Source organism: Apostichopus japonicus, chromosome 19 (genome assembly GCF_037975245.1).
Source record: "Apostichopus japonicus isolate 1M-3 chromosome 19, ASM3797524v1, whole genome shotgun sequence".
In the NCBI taxonomy this organism is placed as follows: domain Eukaryota; kingdom Metazoa; phylum Echinodermata; class Holothuroidea; order Aspidochirotida; family Stichopodidae; genus Apostichopus; species Apostichopus japonicus.
Genome location: NC_092579.1, coordinates 2,252,853 through 2,276,288, shown reverse-complemented (window position 1 = coordinate 2,276,288; position 23,436 = coordinate 2,252,853). Strand labels below are relative to the sequence as shown.

At 36.0% G+C, this 23,436-nt stretch overlaps 1 protein-coding gene across 2 annotated transcripts; it reads left to right on the top strand.

Annotated features, from left to right (window-relative positions):
* The first annotated feature begins 1,479 nt into the window (after positions 1-1,479).
* On the top strand, positions 1,480-22,822 carry LOC139960217 (nuclear pore complex protein Nup85-like). 2 transcript variants are annotated; one of them, XM_071958407.1, is made up of 20 exons: positions 1,480-1,622; positions 2,342-2,453; positions 2,750-2,854; positions 3,228-3,288; positions 3,850-3,923; positions 4,529-4,642; positions 6,284-6,405; positions 6,909-6,995; positions 7,740-7,910; positions 9,252-9,383; positions 10,940-11,043; positions 11,731-11,814; positions 12,558-12,623; positions 14,039-14,089; positions 15,834-15,934; positions 16,663-16,881; positions 17,758-17,857; positions 18,712-18,874; positions 21,564-21,857; positions 22,005-22,822. In XM_071958407.1, exons 1-19 carry the CDS (start codon positions 1,590-1,592, stop codon positions 21,660-21,662), a joined length of 1,998 nt encoding a protein of 665 aa, XP_071814508.1. In that variant the 5' UTR covers positions 1,480-1,589; the 3' UTR covers positions 21,663-21,857; positions 22,005-22,822. The 2 variants fall into 2 exon arrangements, with proteins under 2 accessions (XP_071814508.1, XP_071814509.1); XM_071958408.1 differs by having other exon boundaries at positions 1,484-1,622; positions 22,081-22,822.
* Positions 22,823-23,436: the final 614 nt, after the last annotated feature.

The window sequence follows — 23,436 nt, the reverse complement described above, 5'->3', positions numbered from 1 at the left end:
CTGCAGAACGGCCGGACCAATTGGTTAAATTGTCAATCCATCGTAAATGCGGTCGGCCTGGCTTACGTTTGTAACCACAGGGTAGCCCACAGAGTACAGCACATGTAAGGCCTCCACAACGTACTGCATGTCCGAACCATTTTGCGTTATGTTGAAGAACAGTTTCAGAAGAGAACAGCCATCGCCCGCGATCTTCGTGTTTAGTTCATCATTCGACACATGGCCTTTCCATGTGAGACAAAGCAAACGTCGCCAAATTTCTCTACCTAAAGCGTCAAGGCGATTCATGTCAGCCGCTTTTATGGTCCAGGTGCTACAACCGTAAGTAAGACGAGATGCAACCAGAGCTCTGGTCAGGTGGAGTTTAACACCCACAGAGATACGATTCGACTTCAAACATGCACAATTGTTGAGAGTCGCCTTTGTCATGGCTACACGAGCACGGATCTCACGACTATCGTTGAGATTGTAGGTGATGTAGGTGCCAGGGTATTTAAACTCAGATGTACGCTTCAGAGGGTTGCCCCTATAATAGATGGTATCAACACTCATAGAAGTTTGAATAATCATGTATTCTGTCTTGTCCGGATGAATCACCAAGCCATAGTCATCAGCAATGTCTCCTAAGATATTCAATATTGCTTCAGCATCAGCAGCAGAGAGTGCCATCAAGACTAGATCATCTGCATATCGCTGTTCCTTTGAGGCAAGACCGTCAACATTTGGGGCAGGCAGATGATTGGTGCGTTCGTCCCATTCACGCATTATGTACTTTGTGTACATGTTGAAAAGAGATGGCGAAATTGGGCATCCCTGTCGTACACCGGCTGGCGTTGGAAACGGAGCAGAAGTATGACCCTTCCAAAGTTCCAGGAGATGGTACCGTGTGCGTCACTGTAGAGATTCTCAATGATCCGGACTAAATCCTCTGCCATACCAAGCCTACGTAGCATCTCAAAAAGCTTGGTGTGAATAACACTGTCAAATGCTTTGCGAAAGTCAACAAAAATAAGATGTAAGGGTTGTTTGACTGCAAGGTAAGCTTGTGCCAGGCCTTTAACACGGAAAATTGCATCAACAGTAGATTTACCGGGGACAAATCCACACTGTGCATCTGAAACTTCTAATGCAACAAAAGGGTTATCTGTGTATTAAATCCAAAGTTTTCAAAAATGGTCTCACTTTACCTAATTAAAATAACATTTAGTCAGTTCTTTATCTTCGAAATCCAGACCATAAGCCAAATTGTATTTAGAATATACCTATGGGCGTCGAGATCCTGAAGTATATAGTCCCGTGGACAGATCGCTGACACCCTCCTCCCATTTTAGTTTCCATTTTTCCTTCAGTATATTATGAAAATAAAAACAATTGTTTATTCATTCATCCCGTATTTCCCAGGTTCCATGACCCCCTCCGCCCGCCCCTCCCCTACCGAGGCCTGGGCATATCTAGAAATTGAGTTCTGTCCTTGTTGCTTTAGAACTGGTCGACAATATCCGCGTCACCATCTAGCAGAAACTTTAGCCGAAAGATGAGTAACGTGTTTTGGCCTACCTCGTTGACTATCTAGTACTGTACATGTGAAAATGGCAATGCAGCGGCGGGAAATTCCCGAATTCGTAAGTAATGAGCTTTTTTTGACATTAATATCCAATTATTTCATCTATACGTGTTATCGAAAGAATAATATTACTATTTTGCCAAAAAAAAGAACAATAATTGATTATTTTGTCAGTACTTTCCGCAATTTATGTGTGACTGTCTTTTCTGTAACGGTCCAATGTCCTACAGTATGTATGCGAAGGCTAGGCCTATCTTTACAATGGGTGCCATTTCCACGAAAAATAATTTTCCCTTTCACCACTTGGCCTAGGCTATACAACTATATTAATAATGAATAGCGTACAGTAGTGTTCATGCAATGGTGTCAGTGTAGTCTTCTTACTTAAGCATAATGAGTTAGCAATGTATGGTGATATACGGTAAATTCGCGATAATAAGGGCATTAACGCTCTTTTAAAGCCTGGATAGTGGTGATGGAAACCATGCATGATTATACTCAGTGGTTCAGTTCTTTCCTTCAGCCGAGTGATTTCATTGGTGGTTTGACCAGATTCCACCAGAAAACGGAAGAATTACTTCTTAAAGTCGAAAGTCAAATATCTCAAAGCAAGGAAAAATATTTTTGTAATTGTGCATCATTGAATTTTACTGTATACATATTTCTGCTGAATAGGTGGAATATTTCAAGAAAGTATCTCAAAATAAAAGCTTTATGTTTCCTTGTTTCACTGTGACAATTCTGGCCATTTGAATCCCCTTTACACTTGATTCATAGATTATTCCTGTAAGTGGCAGCCAAGATAACTTACTTAGTGCCAGATGGGGACAAGGACTTCAACTTATGGTTTTCTCTGGAAATGGAAAACGCAGATACATGGCAGGAGAGGGTAACATTCATATCACATATTTACTAAAATTTCAGGAATTAATGAACTTTCGTGAATATTTGCTACATTATCATATGTAATGAGGTTCTACAAACCACTTATTCTGTCATGGAAAGGATAACGTAACAAATTTATGCACAACTATCTTTACCGTACCAAAATTGAGCTTCTGTAGAAGCCTCTTTGAGTTCTTAGCATGTAAGTTCTTGGGAGTGATTGATGGTTGTTAACGTTGTTTATAGTTTCACACTTGGAATTGATTTCTGTTTCTAATCTTATTTTCGACATTCTTGCAGCTGATGTTGCTGTTAATCTTGACAAACCTTCAGTTGTCCATGATGTCAGATGGCAAACAGACATGCACTACCCAGCTACCAGAAAGCTAGCGGCCCAGTCTCATGGTATGAAGAGAATCTTATACAGAGTGTTTTTTGTAAATTGAGTAGTTTGCTAATGATCTGTTTTGCAAGGGCTGGTTTACCACTGAGCTGCATGCTCAGTAAATATTGCAAAGATTTTTTGTTTTGTTTTGAGCATTTAAGTATCAGGTAATATTAGGTAAGATCGGGAAGGGTTGTGTGAATTGATTTTTGAACTAAAACAACTATGTCATGATTGCACAAGTTTGAATTATCATTTATGATAAGACCTTTATGTGAAGGATGAAAATATTTGCGTTATTATACAACTCCATCAGTGATAATTGTTCAGTTTGTGTAGGAAGTTTGAAAGCTCGCAGCTAATTGTCATTTTTTACTTTATTTTTTACTCCAGAGATATTTACATCACTTCAGAAGCACACGTCTGATGCCACAGATGGGACAAAGAAGCCTCAGTAAGTGCAAATTTAACATAGATGCATTTGAATACGTCAGAAATGTTAATGTGATAGGGGGCAGCAGGATGCAATGTATCTGCCATAGCACAGCCAAATGCTACCCGTTGTGTATAAAGGTGTATAGCAATTTTGGGTACACAAATCTGCAGTATTGTATTGCTAACAAAATTATAAATTCTCAAAATTGCTTCCAAAAATTTGATGGTACTTTCAAATTATTTTCCAGTACGGTTATTATGCAATTGTGAAGTGGAAAAGTGTAAGACAAATTGATACATTGTTATTGCAAGTTGAAAGATAAAGGACACCTACTTTCTCACGGTTTGTAAAAGCTTGTATTTGATGGAATGAAGGTTTAAAAAAACTCTGAGCACAATTCAGTGTTTTCATTTTGCATAGCAATTTTCACTTCTCTTAATTTTCTTAGTAACAAAATATGTTAAAATTGTATCGGTATTTCTTACACATTTCCAATATTTTTTTCATCCCATGCAAATATTTTAATTTTGTAAAGTTAATGATCTAATGACATCTCTATTGATGATTTTTTCTTATTAGACTTGTAAAATTTAGCCGTCGCTACAGAGTCGCAATGATGGAATGTCTGGAGGACCTTAGAAAGGCTGCCTCTGGTAATTTCCATTAAGTTACTTTATATGTTTTTTTTTGCCTTTGTACGGTCTATTGAAGTTGGAGCCAATGTAACATGGTCTTAGTTATTCACCATTATCCTACTGGGACTTCACACCCTTTGCCGATGTTGCCTAATTTTTGTTTCATTCATTCATTGTATTACTTGTGTGGTTAAAGCTACAGTATATAGGTGCATGCTGCTTCTACAATGTTATTTTCACAGTTAGTTACATACAATTTTCTCAGGGTTGAAGTATTATACAGCAAATCAATTTTAATGATAAACCTCTGATAACTTTTGCCAACTTTGACCGTAGTTAAAATTTTGTTATACGTCCTTCCTAAGCAAAACTTCATATTCTAAAGAATTTTTGTTTAGAGTGGAAGAGTTGGTCACTTTTCGTATGTGACCATAAATTTCATTTGTTTGGACCCAACTGTGTTGTCAACCTTATATCCCTCTATATTAATTGTTTTTATGTATTATTCATGATAAGGAGATCATATTTTGCTGTCTGCACATTAACATATTTATTTTGTTACTTAACCTCAATCTTTAACTTGAAGTTATTTTAAATGTTGACACAATAATACTTACCCCTAGATATGGCGGAGGATGAGGGTGACCAAGAAACCTATAAGGATATGTGCCAACTCTATCAGCAGCTAGAACTCATCTGGAATCTCTGTGAAATACTCTATATTGAAAATTTGCCAGGTAAAAGTAATAAGCGTGAAATGTATTTGTCCAGTACAAAAGCTACGAATTGCAAAATGAGTTATTTATGTTGATGAAAGAACTGGTCAAATTATTAGGCTCAACCAGCAAGGGCAGAGAACAAAACACTGATTGTTGTTTGAATTGAATGTTAAATTCTAAACTTAGTAAAAACTTTCTGAGGTTTCATGATGAAAATTCAAGTGAGAAAGACACAAGTGTTCTTTAAAATAAATAATATTCACACGTTTTTGGTATGTGACCCCAATTTTCACCTCATCACCGTAGCGATCCTCCAGTGCCATATGTTGTGGCTGGGCCAAGGGGTGTTTATATGATTAAGTTTGCTTGGTTGTAAAATGGTTGACATATGTTTTGCAACTTCTGTAGTAAAAGATAAAGAAATATAATTGATATCCAAGATTTTCACATGATATTTTCAACTAGTATAAGCAAGTATATTTTTCTTCATAAGTTTTGACAACCTTCCAAAAGTTTCTGACATCTTTTGAGTTGTGGCCACCACTTTCAATATCAGGGGTATAGCCCATTCAACAGAGGGATTTTCTTAGCCATGCCTATTGCATTCTCTCTTTGCTTTGCTAGTAACATACTTATTTTAGAGCAATGTGCATTATATATTAAATACTGCTTCTTAAACTGTATATCAGTTGTTTGAATGCATGTGCTGAACCTGCTGCTAATAGTTAATCATAATTGCCACCCCCTACCCCCAAAGACCAAACCTGTCCCTCTATGTGAAAACACTTTCACTTCTCTCTGTCCCCCTCAGAATATGTTTTCTTCTCAGAAACAATTGTTAAAGTTTTATAAAAGCATTTCCATCCTTAGAAATAAATTTTTGTAGGATTTTGCAGGATCTGATCAAGATGTATTTTGTATAGGATGTTGTAGGATCTGATCCAGATGTATTTTGTATAGGATGTTGCAGGATCTGATCCAGATGTATTTTGTATAGGAAGTTGCAGGATCTGATCCAGATGTATTTGTGTTGGATTTTGTAGGATCTGATCCAGAGGTATTTTGTATAGGATGTTGCAGGATCTGATCCAGATGCATTTGTGTTGGATTTTGTAGGATCTGATCCAGAGGTATTTTGTATAGGATGTTGCAGGATCTGATCCAGATGTATTTGTGTTGGATTTTGTAGGATCTGATCCAGAGGTATTTTGTATAGGATGTAGCAGGATCTGATCCAGATGTATTTGTGTTGGATTTTGTAGGATCTGATCCAGAGGTATTTTGTATAGGATGTTGCAGGATCTGATCCAGATGTATTTGTGTTGGATTTTGTAGGATCTGATCCAGAGGTATTTTGTATAGGATGTTGCAGGATCTGATCCAGATGTATTTTGTATAGGATGTTGCAGGATATGATCCAGATATATTTTGTATAGGATGTTGCAGGATCTGATCCAGATGTATTTGTGTTGGATTTTGTAGGATCTGATCCAGAGGTATTTTGTATAGGATGTTGCAGGATCTGATCCAGATGTATTTTGTATAGGATGTTGCAGGATATGATCCAGATATATTTTGTATAGGATGTTGCAGGATCTGATCCAGTTGTATTTTGTATAGGATGTTGCAGGATCTGATCCAGATGTATTTTGCTTTCAGGTGGCGTCATTCTGCAGCAGCTACTGGATTGGGTTAAACTTCACTTTACTGATGCGGATACTCTGGCAGCCAGGATAATATCTGAAGGAGAAATAAACATTAGCAAGGATTACTGGTCTGCGGTGAGTTATGTTAGTCTGAACCTTAAGTAGAGAAGTCTTGCCAATCAGCTGTTTTTAGCTCTCAAGTTAGACAGGCTTACATTCAGCACAACCATAAAGTGATTGTGTCCAGAGTTGCGTTGTCTGTTATTCCTCTGTTTAAATGAGCATAGGAATAGGAATTTGCCCTGCTTCACTTTGAATGCAGATACTAATTTTCTGATTGAGAAAATATTTTGGTACTAAAGTCGACCAAAATTGCAAACAGGGATAACCAAATTTAGAAAAATCTTTCATTTTTTACAAACACAAACAACATATTATTTTTGGGACAGAACATTTCAGTATTGGATTAAGCATTTTGTAACCACTTTGATAAATTTGAATCCAGTTTATGTGTCAATCTTACATGGCTTGTTCATAATGAGCTTAAAGTTACAACAGAATCAATACCAGGTTACCTTCGTCATTTACATTGCAACATTGTTTGTAACTTTCTGTTTTTAATTCCTACCTCGCTTCAGGTTTATATTTATGTTCTACAAGGAAGGCTGGCAGAGGCAAGGCATTTGTTGTCTATGAATCCAGAGACACAGCATGACGTTCATGGGGTAAGAATGGGAGACTTAACACTTCTAACACATATAACTGCTGTAACCCATCATCACTGCCACAATCAACCTAGTAGGATTAATATTCGACATAACTTTTTTTCTAATAGGGTTGTGAATGAGTGGAACGGTTTGCCTGAGGAAGTTGTACTTGCAAGTAGTGTCAATGGGTTTAAGAATGCTTTGGACAAGCACTTTAAGCATTTTAATTGGGGCTGAGTGTTTTTGTCTTTCCTTTCCCATAGGGTTCTTGATAAGGACTTGAGTGTCCCTCCTGATCCTTTTTTCTACTAAACTAAACTAAACTGAACCTCTTGAGTTCATACCATATGTCATTCTTCAGTTTTCTGAATGATACTCAGGGGGAGGGAAGGGGAGGGGGAAGGGAGGATTCAATAGGTTGGGGTGGGTTATACTTCTTCTTTTCTTCATTGTTTTTGTAGTGTTCTTGTGTTCATCCAGTTATAAATATTTTCTTCTTTATTTACTCCAGAACTAAGATAGGTAGTGGCTGGGAAATTTACTCAACGTTCACCCGATCGGAAAAATTACCATTCGTAGCTTTCGTTTTTTAAAATAGTTTTAAAGATATCTTTGTGTTCCGTTCCAAAGTCCATGATATTGTGGGTCAGAAAACCTTCCCACTAGCGTAAAAGCGAATTCATGTGCCTTAATGATACATCCAGAGAAAAACAGTACCATTTAGGAATTTCACATGTTTCCTTTTCCTTTTAACTTCCAAAGGCTTATGCAAGGATTGATGAGCTTATGAGACGGATGCCAGTTTTCAGTGTCTTCAGTCGGCAGTCACTGGCAGAATTTGATCTGAAATGGAGAAATTGGCAGGAAATATGTCAGCAGTTACTGGTGGATGGAGTTTTTGTATCTTACCAACCATTAGAAACCATTTGTAGAGTGAGTTGAACTCTAAACAGTTCTTATATAGTAATGAAAGTAAATTCAATGTCTTTGAGGTGGGGGGGGGGGGGGTCGCAGAGAAAGAGTTCTTATGGAAATTAGGTAAGGAAGAAACTGGTTTTGGTTTTGGTCGAGCGCAAGTCACAGAACCTATTTACGTTATCAAAGGAGGCTTTTGAAGAAAAAAGTTGGTGAGAGATGGATATATATCACCTTCTGTATCAAGATATGTGATTAAGAGTTTTGTAACGAAAAGTAAATTTTCAGATTTATCTTGTATTTTGTTGCTTTCTTTACTACTTACCTATCTCCCCACAATAATAGCACTCCCTAACCTGCACTCATACTATCAGATTGCTGCAGGCATGGTGCAGTGAGATCTAAAGTAGTAGGGCATCTTAGCTAAAAAATGAACTGGCATGAAATGATCTCTGATTCATACTACTATGAATATTCCAGTGTTGATAGTTGTATTCCAGCATCGATATTTGTATTTCAGTGCTGATAGTTGTTTCCAGTGCTGATAGTTGTATTTCAGTGCTGATAGTTGTATTTAGGTATTTATAGTTCTGTTTAGGTTTTATAGTTGTAATACTTTATTGTTGTTGGTGACCATCTTTCACTGTTACTATGTGTAAATCAGTTGTTAGTAGTTGTGATAATGTGTGTTTGTTAGTGGCAATCTTATGATATTAATAGTTATCATCCACTATTGCTAGTTATAAACACAATTTTGTTAGACTTTGTCACCCAGTATCACTAGACTTTTAACTATACTTTGTTATTTGCAACCTTTCTGGTATGACTAGTTGTCATCTGTTATCATTGGCTAGATGTCATCCAGTAATGTGAGCCATTAACCAGTACTGCAATTTGCACTCTAGTTAGTGTACCTAAACGAAAAGAGGTAAATTCACAGAAAAAAAAAAAAACTGATCACTTTTAGTGATAAAATTTCAAATATAAAATTTTATTGCATATATACAGTAGTTGGCCAGGGAATAATTTTGTGTTCAAAATTTGTGTTGCATTATTGAAGTCTCTGAAATTTTTCTCTTTTTTCAAAATACTATGTGTTCCTGTGTAAAAATTAAACCTGCTATACGTCCCTTTGGACTTGTGTAGCAGTTTATGCCATTCTGGTTACCATTTTACGATTTTATACGGGATAAATTTTTCCCTGTTGGCTGATGTTTCATATAAATACGATTATTAAAGATGATTAACTGATTTTTTTTTTCCAGCAATAAATTATCAATAATTGAAATCTAACAAACCCTCTCTTGCAAAATGTCAAACCTGAAGACTAAAATGAACTCACTTTATTTGTTGATTCAGATACTAGCTGGACAACAGGATGTTCTGGACCAGCTTCAAGATCTAGCTGGGGACTGGTACCAGATAATGGTCACAAAACTTCTGTACACTAACCCTATGGTAAAGGCGGTTGATTTACAGTACCACGCAAAGGTGAGTCTTCGGTCAGTAGGGTTGTCTCAGTCTTCAGTTCCATGCAGTTTATTTCCTCTTGTTTAAAATTACTATTATTATTATTATTATTTTACCAAATTTATATAGCACTCTTTTCATGCTTAAGCATGTTCAAGAGCGCTTTACAATGACAACAAAATGACAAAACCCTTAAAATAAGAATATGAAGATTAAACTTGACACAGCTTAAATATTAATATTAAAAATATATATATATAGATAAACGAAGGAATAATATTAAAAATAATATAGAAAATAATTGAGATAACAAAGTGGAGCAGAGCTGGAGAAAGTAGATGCTTTTACTGGCAGCTCCTGTTTACAGAACTGTTAGCAAGAGATAAAGCAATACAAACAAGAGGTAAAGAAAAGAGGGGAAAAAACAAACAGCAACCTTTATAGAAAATTCTTAGTCTTGTTTGAAAAGAATCATCCTATTCATTATAAACAATAAAGGGAATATATTAGTGTTCAAATTTTGTGTAGCAACTTTCTTGAATGTTTCAAACCTTTTCTCTGATAAAATGCGATGGTTCTCGTGTAACAAGTTTGTGTAGCGATTTTTGAATGCTTTGAACTTTGTCTGTCATAAGATGCGATGGTTTTTGTGTACATAATCTGCCTTACATATTTTGTACCTGTATAGCTCTTCACTAATGTCGCATAGCCTTTATGCCATGAGATACTGGATAATTTGCTCCCTGCTACTGTATATAGCATTCAATACACATGAAAAGACATTAGTTTTAAGGTATAGTAGTCTTGTGTATTCTCTGTGTTAAGACAGTGATTAGAGAAGGTTCATCTCCACCCCCTATCAACCAGCTGCCCACTCCCATACCTCCCACCTCCAACCTCCCACCCCATAGCCCCCCACTCTAACTGCCTCCCTGAATTTGTTTTGGTGTAATAATTGATGTATAACACTGTCACTTAAGCAAAAGGAATTCTGACCAAAAGATGTTGGAAGTCACAAGTGCTGTTGACAAATCCTGTTTTTTCGTATTATTTTTTTCTTTATTTTTGTCGTTTTTTCTTCTGCCCGAGAATAAATGAATATTATATCTGTGCAACACTTGGTTCCCAATAACTTTTAAACTGTTGAGATGTTTATCACAGTTTTCACCTTTTCTGCTTCCTTTTAAAGCATGTGTAAAAGAAAGTAGGCCTGGTGTAGGATCTTCTTCAGAGGCTGGTCCCTGCTAGCCTGCTACAGTAGGAATGTCAGGCCCACTTACTTTTACACATTCTCTTACACAGGCTCTTTAGTGGATAAGCAGTTTGCTAACTGTTTTTGTTTTATTTTGTTTTTTCTTTAAAAAGCATTCATTCACAAATGGTGAGCCATTATGGTATGGTCATAAATCACTGTAACACAGTTTAGATGAAGCAATGTTAACACAAGATTTTCCTTAAAAAGTGATGAATAAATAAAGCTAGTTCCAAATTCATCATTTTGATGAGATCATAGAGCTTCTTCTTGTTTTCATGTTAATTGTGTTTTTTGTGTCAAATTCTACTCACTTCTAATCCAGTCTTGCATGGACAAGTTTCGAGGAAGCAGTCGTCTTTTGCCGTTGGATCAAATCCTTCTAGCTGCCTTGGAGTATGATGTTACTCAAATTATCAAGATAAGCAGGTTTGTTAAAGATGATTTCCATAAAGTCAAAGCATTTATCATGTTTAGTATTTTTTTTACATATTTCAGTTGAAATTTATTTCTCATTTCATCATTGTTGGTTTCATGCACAACTGACTGACAGAAAGCAAGTGATAGTTTTTTTATTCCTTGCCGAAGGCTCAAGGAATCTATGCGATGGTGATTGCGCGTGTATGCGTGTGTGTGTGTGTGTTTGTTTTTCTATCTGACCGAGGACTTGAACAAAAGAATTCCAGGTCCTCGGTTGTGATTTCTAAAGAATCACCACGTCCTCGGAAGAATTCTATTGTATGGGGTATTGTTAAGGTTAGGGTACGTGGATTTGAACAATGGAAAATACAATGGGGTCCTCGGTCTGAATGAAACACAAACATGTGTGTGTGTGTGAGTATGTGACGCCCTTGGCTCGTAAACACGATAACTCAACAATGGCAAGTTGGATTGAAGTCATACTTGGTACATAGATGCGCCATACTCAGTAGAAGAACCCTATTGATTCTGGTGCTCATCTCATTTATAATAATGAGTTGATTTTCACTAAAATAGCTTGTAAACAAGGTAACTGAACAATGACAAGTTGGATTGAAGTCATTTTCCGACATTTTGACATCTCATGTCTCTTTGAGAGCATTCTAGAAGACTTTAATTTTCTTCTTTCTTCTCCAGTTCAAATCTCAGCAACTGGTGGTTTGTAGCTCACTTGGCAGATCTATTGCATCATGCTGGACAACTTGAAACGCATCAACTTGAGTAAGTCTATCACCATGGATACTGTACTCATGACTCTCAAAACTTTTGTATATATCCTCCCTATAGGAGCAATGAAATAATGTAGCCTAAGTTTGATGTTCTATATGCCATCTGTGAAGTAATGATGATCCACCTTTTAAAAACAAAATAATTTGTTTACCTTCTTTTATCTAACTGAAGTAGAAATATCCAGACTTGCTATTGCCATACTGATTTTAGTCATTAAAGACTTGCCCCAAACCGTGTGCCACTCTCTGAAAAGTGAAAACAGTTAACTTTCCGTTGCTTGCAAGTGAAGTTTTTTTCTTGTCGCTACAAAATGCAGACAGTAATTTAACGTGATACCTTGTTATCTTTTATCTGACCTGAGATGTCCATCGCTGCTATGTACACTGTGTTGTGGGTATTTTCCGTAGCTGTATGTATTGACTGTACAGTAGTGTCTAATTACCAATGGTAGCAAGCTGTTTGTGTATTTTCTGGGATCGATGGTGGTGTCTAACACTTCTGTTACACCTCATTCGAAACTAGGTCAGATTACCGGCATCAGACGTCTCTTGTGCGCGAGGCTTCACTCCCTTTAAGGTGATGTTCTGTGACATTACATTGTAACAATGTATACATCTTTACAAAGCACCTGAAATTATTGATGTGGTCATAAGAAGCAAGTTGACACTATACAGAACTTCCTCAATGAGCAGCTGAAACACCTCTGTTGATCTCTTTTCATACATTTTGTACAGCTTTGGAGCAACGATGAGGGAATTCCTGCTCCTGGAGTATGCATCAACACTAATGGCAAGAGAAAGGTGAGAGCATTCTGAACAATAGTTTCCTTACAAAAATAACACAACAGATAAAGTACTGGCATATTTTTAAGTCAAACACTTACTCATCTTATTGTAAATGAACAATAGGAAACAAGGAAATGATAAACAGATTTGAAAAAGAGCAAATAAAGTTTTGGCCAGTGACTCGAGGGTTGCAAATGCTGTGCCCTACCAGCTGAATTATCCAGCTCTTACTTGGTAGCGATCCCTTTTTGTAGCTATTTGTAGCTATATTTGTACTATTTTGTAGCTAATTTTTTTTAACTATATGTAGCTCTATCTTTAACATTATCCTGAGGTCAATGGCTTGGATACCATTCTAGTTATAATGGCCTTGCTCTTTTCACTACAGTAAGTAACGTCTGTAGCTTGGTAGCTTCTGTTGAATTGTTCATTCTGAGAAAAGTTATACTACAAATATGAACAGCTGATTTGAATAATCTGCCTGAAAGGCGCTAGCAAGCCACATAGATATAAAGCAGAATGTAACTTCAATTTACAGTTTTTGCTCATTCTGGATTTTTTAAAGACCATTGCAATTGCAAAAACCCTGGATTTCTCCTGGACGAAAAGCATCAGGCCGGCCAGGGATGGTAACCAAGACCTCCCATATGCTATAAGTTTCATTCCTCTAACACCACTGCATTTATTCACAACTGATAATTAACTAACTTGTGAGGTTGAGTAAACTCTTTTGGGGAAACATGTTCTATGAAATCAGTACTACGAATATTCAGAATTAAGTTTAAATAAATACAAAGCTCTCGAAAATTCAGTCAGTTATAAACTACTAAATGCCAGTGAATCTTACTGCTCTTTGCAAGGAGAAAAAAAAATGCTCTTGCATGTTTCTGCTGGTAGACTTTCAGAACATAAATATGTGATAGCCCAGTTAACAATTGGTGAATTGGAGTGATTTCATTACCTAGCATAAGCCCCCCCCCCACCCACACCCTTTGAATATTATCACTAACAGATATAGGGCTGTTCTCATAAGCCTGTACTGATGTTTACTATAAATCAGGAAAATGTCAGACAACTTGATTTTAGCCAGTAGATGTTTCTTAAGCACTTGCTCTTTGTAGCAACTTGTAAAATATGAGATTGTGAAAATTCTCGGTCTGAATAAAGGAGTACACACTTTTGTCATTCTTACACACTGGTTACGTCATCATATGTAGTAAATGTATCTGATAATGTAATATGTCATAATAAAAAAATTTTGTTGATAACAATTCCTACATTTCTTGCAAACCAGCCGGTGCATAACTCTCATGAAATCCATGACCATGGAAGTTGCAGTTAGTATGTTCTTCTCTTCATGTTAGAACCAGCAGTTATATGTTTGTATGAATCCTTTGGTTACATGTTTTTTTATTTGTTCTTCTATGCAGCATGTGGCAAATTATCATAGAGTATTTGGAACATTGCCCTGTGTTTGGCAGGTAAGACTTGCTGTTAAAAAATGCACCTCTTCTCTGTAAATAATCAATTCATGTTTGATTCAGGTTGATGGATCGACATCATCGATTCAGCCTATTTTCCCATCCAAGGCAGAGGTCAATATTTGAGTTCTTGCAGAATTTTTATAATATCGTTGTTGTGGTTGAGTATTGACGAGCATATCCTAATGAGTTTTAAAAACAAAACTGTGCTATGGCGGGATGGTGTTGCCTTGTTAGGAAATGATCATGCCATCACCTTTCTCCTGTTTTTGACACTTGCAATATTTGTGTGCAGGCACAAGTATCTAGTTAGTGTACAGTAACTTGTTTGTGTGTGAAGTGTGTTACATGTGTTATGTGTGTTATTGTATGTGGTGTCTGTTATTGTATGTGGTGTCTGTTATTGTATGTGTGTTTGATATGTGTTACATGTGTGATGTGTGTCATTGTATGTGATGTGTGCTATGTGTGTTACATGTGTGATGTGTGTTATTGTGTGATGTGTGTTACATGTGTGATGTGTGTTATTGTGTGTGATGTGTGTTACATGTGTGTTATTGTGTGTGATGTGTGCTATGTGTGTTACATGTGTGATGTGTGTTATTTCCATGTGATGTGTGTTATTGTATATGATGCGTGTAACGTGTGTGATATGTTTTACGTGTGTGATGTGTGTTACATGTGCGTTTGTTTTTCTATCTGACCGAGGACTTGAACAAAAGAATTCCAGGTCCTCGGTTGTGATTTCTAAAGAATCACCACGTCCTCGGAAGAATTATTGTATTGTTAAGGTTAGGGTATGTGGATTTGAACAATGAAAAATACAATGGGGTCCTCTGTCTGAATGTTATACAAACATGTGTGTGCGTGAATGTGTGTGTGTGTTACATGTGTGATGTGTGTTATTGTATGTGATGCGTGTTACGTATGTGATATGTTTTATGTGTGTGATGTGTGTTACATGTGTGATGTGTGTTATTGTATGTGATGCGTGTTACGTATGTGATATGTTTTATGTGTGTTATATGTGTGATGTGTGTTATGGAATGTGTGTGTGATGTGTGTTACATGTGTGATATGTGTTATTGTATGTGTGTTACGGCATCTATTTCCTGTTTTGTTTTTATAGTAATTTGTTTAGTGTTTGCATCTGCAAGCCTAAACAATTTCTCTCTACTCTAATATATTAAATTAATGGCTTCTTTCATACCCATTAGGGGAACAAAATTAAGGACGGTGTCTTATCTTGATCAATTGCAATTTCACCATTAAATTATGTGTACTGAACTGTATTCCTGAATAATTCACCCAAGCAGCTGGTTTAACAACATTGTGTCATGAACATCCGGTTGCTTATTACAGACATATTTACCCTCGTGGATCAGTGCTGACAGATTTGTTTGCAGTGTGTAAGCAATTGTATTGAAGTATTGATCCAAAGAAGATTGTAAAAAGAATGTGATTTTCATGGTTTGTCATGATAATACATTAGTTTCACAACAAAGAAAAAAAAAATGGATTTATGTTATTTGGGAGGGAGGGATGATGATAACAATAAATTATGTTATGCTTTAATATACCTTCTTCTACTCATCTGTTCTCTTTCATTTCAAAACTAGTGTGAATAATAATTCCATAAAGAATTGTGTGCATATTACAGTAAAGTTTTACCATTTTACTGTGTAAATGATCAAAATATATATATATATCTACTTACTTAAGTTACTTTACCAACCTTTTTCAGGCACCATTTGGAACTCTTTGTTGAGAAGATTCCTTTACAATCTGAGAAGAAAGCCTACAAAGTTTTGAAGATCTGTGATGAGAAAAACATGGATGATCAAGGTATATTTAATTAATATCTTAAGTGAATGCAGTGGTTTGATCTCTAGTAGGACCTGCTACGAAAGTTTGAAAACTAGTCAATGAGGATGGTGGTTTGGTTTAATATCTTCTCTGAGGTGTTGTGAACTGGGAAGATGATTTTTTTTTCTTGAAAACATAAAACCAGTTAAAAGAAAGGAGAAGAAACAGTTAAATTATAAACTAGTTTTGTGAAATTAAGTTAAATAAGCTGTTTAGTAGTCTTTGAGTTATTTTATTGTTTTTATCAGACAGTAGGTGTATCAAATATAGCATAACAAAAACCACTCCTACTGTTTGTTTTGCCTGTGAATTTGTCTAGTGCCAATGTGAAAGTGATGTGGACCTATATGCTAAGCCATTATGTTTGTTTTGAAGATTTACCCTTTCCACGGGCCGTAACCACTTATTGTGATGGTAGTACAATAACTGAACAATGTTAGATTTATAGTAGTAAATTGACATAGAAGGAAATCAAGAGAAAAGATGAACAGGGAAGATCCCTTCCCCCCCACAAAAAAAAAATTGGAAAGAAAAATACACTGAGTATCCCCTTCCAGGAAGCAGATGTTAAAATGAGTTTTTGCTGGTAAAACAAGTCGTTGCCTTTTATCTCTTTGGAAATATATGCTTGTAAAGTGATTAAAACCATCTTTTTTAAACAATAATAAGATTTCTTATCTTCTGTTCGCTTCTCTCCTCCCTTACAGCTCAGAGTATCTGTAAAGTGATGGGAATGCGGGCATTACAGGAGAAGAGGTTAGGCACCGCCCTCACATGGTGCCTCCGTTCCCAAGATGCCTCTTTTGCCACCTACCTCGCCGAGAAATTCCTGACAGAGTATTCCCTGAATGGAAACTTTTCAAACTTAGACTTGATCGACAATCTTGGGTCTTCAATGCTTGTCAGTGATAGATTAACATTCCTCGGTAAGACCCCCTGTTTTAGAGAAAACTCCTCGCAATAAAAAATGTACATTTTTTAAAGATATTAGAATATGTTAATTTTACAAGAGCAAAGAAGACTTAAAACTTGGTAAAAATTCGTAAAATTTGTAAAATGACTTGTGTATCAATATATTCATGAACTTAAAGGTGCTTCAGAAACAATTTTGAAAAACAAAGACGAGGAGAAAAGAGAGCAGGGGAAAAAGAGAAGGAAACAATATCTAAGAACTGATGATAAAGTCTGCTTATGTTTGTGTCAAATTGCTTATCATAAGTCTCATTTGCTTTGCCAAATTTTGTTGGTATCTGTAGTCACATGAAAATTTCAGTAACAATACAGATACCTTTTTGTGTGAAGCGAAAACATGTTAAGAAATATAAGGAAACATGGCATCGATAGAATTTTAAAGTGGGTTGCTTTAATAAGTGATTTGTTGTAATCTGTATCATTTTGCATTTAGTTCTAATTTTAGAAAAGAAGGGTTTGATTAGATTATGCATCTGGCAAGCTGACTATTCAAATATCAAATGTCATCATAATGACAAATAAAAATAAAACCTAGAAATTAAACAATAAATATCAAAAAAAGAAGAAGAAGAAGAAAAAAATAAAAGGAATATGTACATATGTTGCATAGTATAGGTTAATCAAGACTTATTTTTACTTTATCATAATATATTGCAAATTTGCAGCATTGTACACGATAAAACAATTCTAAACACTTTCGAGCTTTGTAAATATGAAAGTCTGTTATTGGTTATTTGAAGATTTTTGGTGGCTTAGAGAAGAATACTTTGAGATGATACTGCAAGCAACGGGTAAGTCTCATATCTGGTTCTTTTGTCTCATGTTCACAGCAAAATACAGAGACTTCCATCGACTTTATGAGGAAGGAGAATTTGCCGAAGCCGGGGAATTGCTCTTATCTTTGATTGAGGCAAATCTTGCTCCAAAACAGTAAGTTTTTACTCTTCTTGATTCATTGTCTGCTGCTTCTCCAAGTGTTTTTTAAACAATACAAGAATGTTAATGTTACAATGTGAATAGAACCATGGGCTACACGTGTCGTTGGGCTCAATGGTTTCAATCGTTATTATAACAGATATCACAAATGAACAAGACTTGAAATAATTAGTAGAATCTGTGGTAGGTGCCCTACACCCCCCCCCTTCATACTGCATGTTGTGTTGCAACATTTAGTATGGTCACAACTTGTGATATTTAGTAGCATTGGTGGCAGTTCTCCCTCCCCACTGCTCATATTGTGTTGCAACATTTAGTATGGTCACAACTTGAGATAATTAGCAGTATTGGTGGATGTTCCCCCTCCCAACTCACTGCTCATGTTTTATAGCAACGTTTGGTATGGTCACAACTTGAAGTAATAAGTAGTATTGGTGGAAGTTCCCCCTCCCCACTGTTCATATTGTGTTGCAACATTTAGTATGGTCACAACTTGAGATAATTATTAGTATTGGTGGAAGTTTCCCTCCCCCTCCCCACTGCTCATGTTGTGTAGCAACATTGGGTATGGTCACAACTTGAAGTAATAAGTATTTTGATGGAAGTTGCCTCTCCCCTGGTCTGTGGTGACCATCCAGGACTAAAAGGCTACTGCTTTTCAGGGGTGGTCATTATACTGGTCCGTAAATTGCTTTGGCTACCAATTATTATTTTTTCATGAACAGAGGTAAGTTTTGAGCTCTATGGTTTTTGTTTCGTCTTTATGGTTTCAACATACCAGTGATGCTCTTCTACTTGATGTAAGTTTTGGTTTTTCAATGTCTTACTCATTTCTTCTGTTTTATTAGATTTATGCTCATCCTGCTCACTGATGCGCTTCCGTTACTGGAGTTGGACGTTGTGGTCTTCTCCAGTAAACAGACAAGTCAACTTCTGATGTGTAAAGAGAATTTACTCAAGTGGTATCAATCCGAGGAGTATACCAGGGAGATATTACCCAAGAAGAGCAAGGTACATTCAGAACAAAATGTCTTTCTTAAGAGCATGTGTTTGTAATTTATTTTACACTTTTTTCATTTTTTTTTTACACTAATATCCCATTACTTTACTCTTCATTAGCTGGCTAGTGAAATTTCCCTTTTTCAAAAATAATTATGAAAAAAGTAATCGAATTTGAATAGTTCTGATTTGGGTATCTTGAAGGTAAGTAGTACTACTACTAAAATTGTCTGGGCAACAAATTGAATATAATTTGTGATTATTCCCTGAAAAAGGTCAATTAGTGGAAGAAATGTGTAGTTTTGTGTCAGTTTTTAACAATTACGATGATATCTTCTTGAGCAATGCGTTGTAGATGTGTCAAATGGGGCAACCAAATGTGTGAAGGTGCCTTTAAGTGGCTTATTACCTATAACATTGTAATGACCCCTATCGCACCAGTACGCACCAGAAGATATCAATTGTACTAAAGAAAATATCATTATCTTTTTTTCGAATGTGAATTTGGCTACCAGTTCATTAGTTTTAATTTATGTTATGCTGATGTAAACTTGAAGACCCATATTTCACTCCTGGGGTATACCAGGAGTTGTCAAAAAATCCAACAGTTCACAGATTAAAGTTAAGCCAGTTTTCAGATTGTCACTGCCTTGTTTATAACTTCATTCTTCCTTTATGCAATTAATCAGAGTTTTTGACAATGTTATTATCATCTGTATGTCCTCATAATCAGCATTGAACTACTTTTTAAACTAGCTTTCTGAATCATTCTTGATGGATCCTCTTACCATCTTTGAACAGTCTTTGCAATAATTGACCTTTTTTTGCCATGAGATTTTCATACAAAATTTCCTTTCATGTTGGTGTTGATGTTTGACAGAAAACTATGACACTATATCATGATAGAAAGCACACCAGAATTTACTGAAATGACAAAACACAATATCCATACATTACCCTACACTGCTTTACCACAATACTAAAATGTTTCACTCACATAAACCTGGGGATAACAACGTGCACTGGTTATAACAGGACTCTCATGGAGTCAGTGTCGAGGCTTGAACAGAAGAAGCACACAATAGAATGACAATAGTAACAAGCAAACATTCTTTATTTGTAGTCAAATTATTGTGCTAAGAAGTTCTAGTTTGAAGGAAGATTAAGTGTTATGTTGCAGTATTACTAGTTTATGCTGGACCACTCAAAATTTCAAACATGGATTGATTTTCTTCTTAGCCTCACATCAAGAAGATTTTCTGAAGAATGTTGCAGAAAAACACCAGTTTTGTTTTGTTTATTGTTAATTTGGATCTAATCATGAGGAAAAACAACCATGTCATAGGATAGTCAGAAACCCGGCCTGCCTGTGTTTGAACTTCAAGCTGTCCTCTTTATTGATTTTGGGCAAATTTTTTTATTATATACATCACCAATAATCCATATCATAATATCACCAATATTATACATTATCATGTAAAGAAAGTTCAGATGCCTGAAAGCATCATTTTATATTCATCAAGTCTACCAAACCTTCCAAAAGGAGGAATAAAGTTTCAGGGATTGTAAATAAAGTGTACAATATTTTTTGGTGGGGAACGGGGGGGGGGGGGAGGGGGGCTGGCAGTGTAACTTATTATTTTGTTGATCAAATTAAATACTGGTTAACTGCTTTCTTGTATTAGAAGGAGCAATCAATTATAATCACATCAGACTTGTAGTGTGAGTACAAATCCAGTACAAGTAACAGTACAAAGCATTGAGTACAATTAATAAGTACAAAGCATTGAGTACAATTAATAGCACAAAGCATTGAGTACAAGTAACAGTACAAAGCATTGAGTTCAATTAATAGTACAAAGCATTGAGTACAAGTAATAGTACAAAGCATTGAGTACAAGTAATAGTACAAAGCATTGAGTACAAGTAATAGTACAAAGCATTGAGTACAAGTAACAGTACAAAGCATTGAGTTCAATTAATAGTACAAAGCATTGAGTACAAGTAATAGTACAAAGCATTGAGTACAAGTAATAGTACAAAGCATTGAGTACAAGTAACAGTACACAGCATTGAGTACAAGTAATAGTACAAAGCATTGAGTACAAGTAATAGTACAAAGCATTGAGTACAAGTAATAGTACAAAGCATTGAGTACAAGTAATAGTACAAAGCATTGAGTATAAGTAACAGTACAAAGCATTGAGTTCAATTAATAGTACAAAGCATTGAGTACAAGTAATAGTACAAAGCATTGAGTACAAGTAATAGTACAAAGCATTGAGTACAAGTAACAGTACAAAGCATTGAGTTCAATTAATAGTACAAAGCATTGAGTACAAGTAATAGTACAAAGCATTGAGTACAAGTAATAGTACAAAGCATTGAGTACAAGTAATAGTACAAAGCATTGAGTACAAGAACATGAAACTTGCATTCTCTATGTGAAAGTTTAAGCAAAAAGTACAAATCTATGAGTATAAGTACAAAGTCCTAATTATGAGTACAATAAACATATACTTAAGTAAGTACAAATGTACCATTGTAGACTTGAATACTACAAGTCTGAATCGTACAAAGTCGCTTAGTCGGATTGAGGGATACCTGGTTATATTGTGAATGTTCCATGACTTGCTCATAGTCAACCAACCTAACAACCCAATACAAAATGTAGTTTGTTCTTCCTTTTACCTGTTTGTAGGGACATGTTGAGCTGGAGAAGGAGAAGATGGAACTGTTACAGCTGGGGCTTAGTAGAAATTTATCGAGAGCTCTCCTGGAGGAGAGTGTCAGGACATGAAGAGGATGATGAAATCAGGACGAGGATATTAAAGTATCTGACATGAGAGAATGCTGGTTCAATCTGGTTGTATTAAAACCGGTGGAAACCTGAAAGCTTCTGTGATGTGTGGGAACCATCTGCCCGAAGTTCACATAATTTCATTCAGTCTAACGTATGTAATGCTCCATTGCTGACAAGATGTCTGAGTGAAGAGTTAATTCTGTAAGATTTATGCATTCAGTCCAACGTATGTAATGCTCCAATGCTTACAAGATGTCTGTGTAGGGTTAATTCTGTAAGATTCATGCATTCAGTCTAAAGTATGTAATGCTCCATTGCTGACAAGATGTCTGAGTGAAGGGTTAAATTCTGTAAGATTCATGCATTCAGTCTAACTTATGTAATGCTCCATTGCTGACAAGATGTCTGAGTGAAGGTTAATTCTGTAAGATTTATGCAAGATTTGCAAAATTATCATAGACTGCTCTTCTTCTTCTCCTTCATTTCTCCGTGTCTTTTGACATCTCATTTGAAATAGAAATATAAAATACCAGGATTTTGCAAACTGTTAGTAGCCACAATAAGAAAGAGGGGTGTCATTCCCATCAGATGCTAGCTCTCTCCCCCCCTCCACATTTGAAGCAGAATTATAAAACTACCGGGAGGTTTCAAAATGGGAGTGACCACAATAGGAAAAAGGGGTGTCCTTCTCATCTGATGCTAACTCTTTGCCCCATCTCCCACTTCCCTTGCCTTCTCATTATAACTAATATACACATGATATGTGTTTTTGCTTCCAAGTTTTTAGGAGAGATTCATAAATGAGAATGGAAAGTTAGTGTAGAAATTCATTTACATACCCGTTCCATAATGTTGGGTCACCCTGCTACTTAAGACATCCTGAACTCACCGTGTTCCACGGGTTGATGATCTGGTGGGTTAGATAAGATAGGTGGGATGAGTTAACACCTCAAATGCACTGTATATAAATATGCAACACCATACCTTCACAGACGAGGACACAAGTAGTATTCTCTTATACCAGAATGAGGACAGGACACACTATCTTAGGATTCCTTCTTCTAGGGAAACCCAATTATTCGATTTATATCTTTTTTATATGTTTCATGCAATTCATTTCCACTGTCAACATTTTGAGAGAATACCAAATATCAGAAGATAAAGAAATAAAAACAACTGTATCTATTTCTTAATTTATTTGATTTAAAAAACCGTTAAAATCGTTTATCAGAAATATAGTTCGAGTTGGTTCATGATTTAGTTTGTCTTTAAGAAATACATTTTTACATATTTTTTCTTATCCCACTAAAGGAGACACAAACCCAACAATCATCTTTAATTTAAATGGCAAAGACTTTGGTGGTGATCAATTCCAACAAACAGCTAAGAAAAACAATCAGGCACAGCTTTTTCCGCGAATTCGTGGAATATCCGTGATGTCTTTTCTTCCTCGGGGACAAAAATTATTTTCCTAGCACACTGTAGCATGAGCAAACTGGAGCCTATACCGCAATTTTGCAAAGTTCCGTGATTTTTCTTTACCCCAGGCTCATCCCTGAACAATCTTGTTTGCGTAGGCAGACATCCTAACTTCAAAGTCATGTCTGCGAGCTGTTACTTTGTAAACCTGTGATGTCATCGTGCCACTTGGATCTGAAACAGTTTACTTTTAGGTTTTTGTTTCATATTAACCAGGGTAAAAATGTCTACATGCTACCGTGTCACCACTATGTGTACAAAACTTAAACAAGTAACAGGACACGAGTATTGC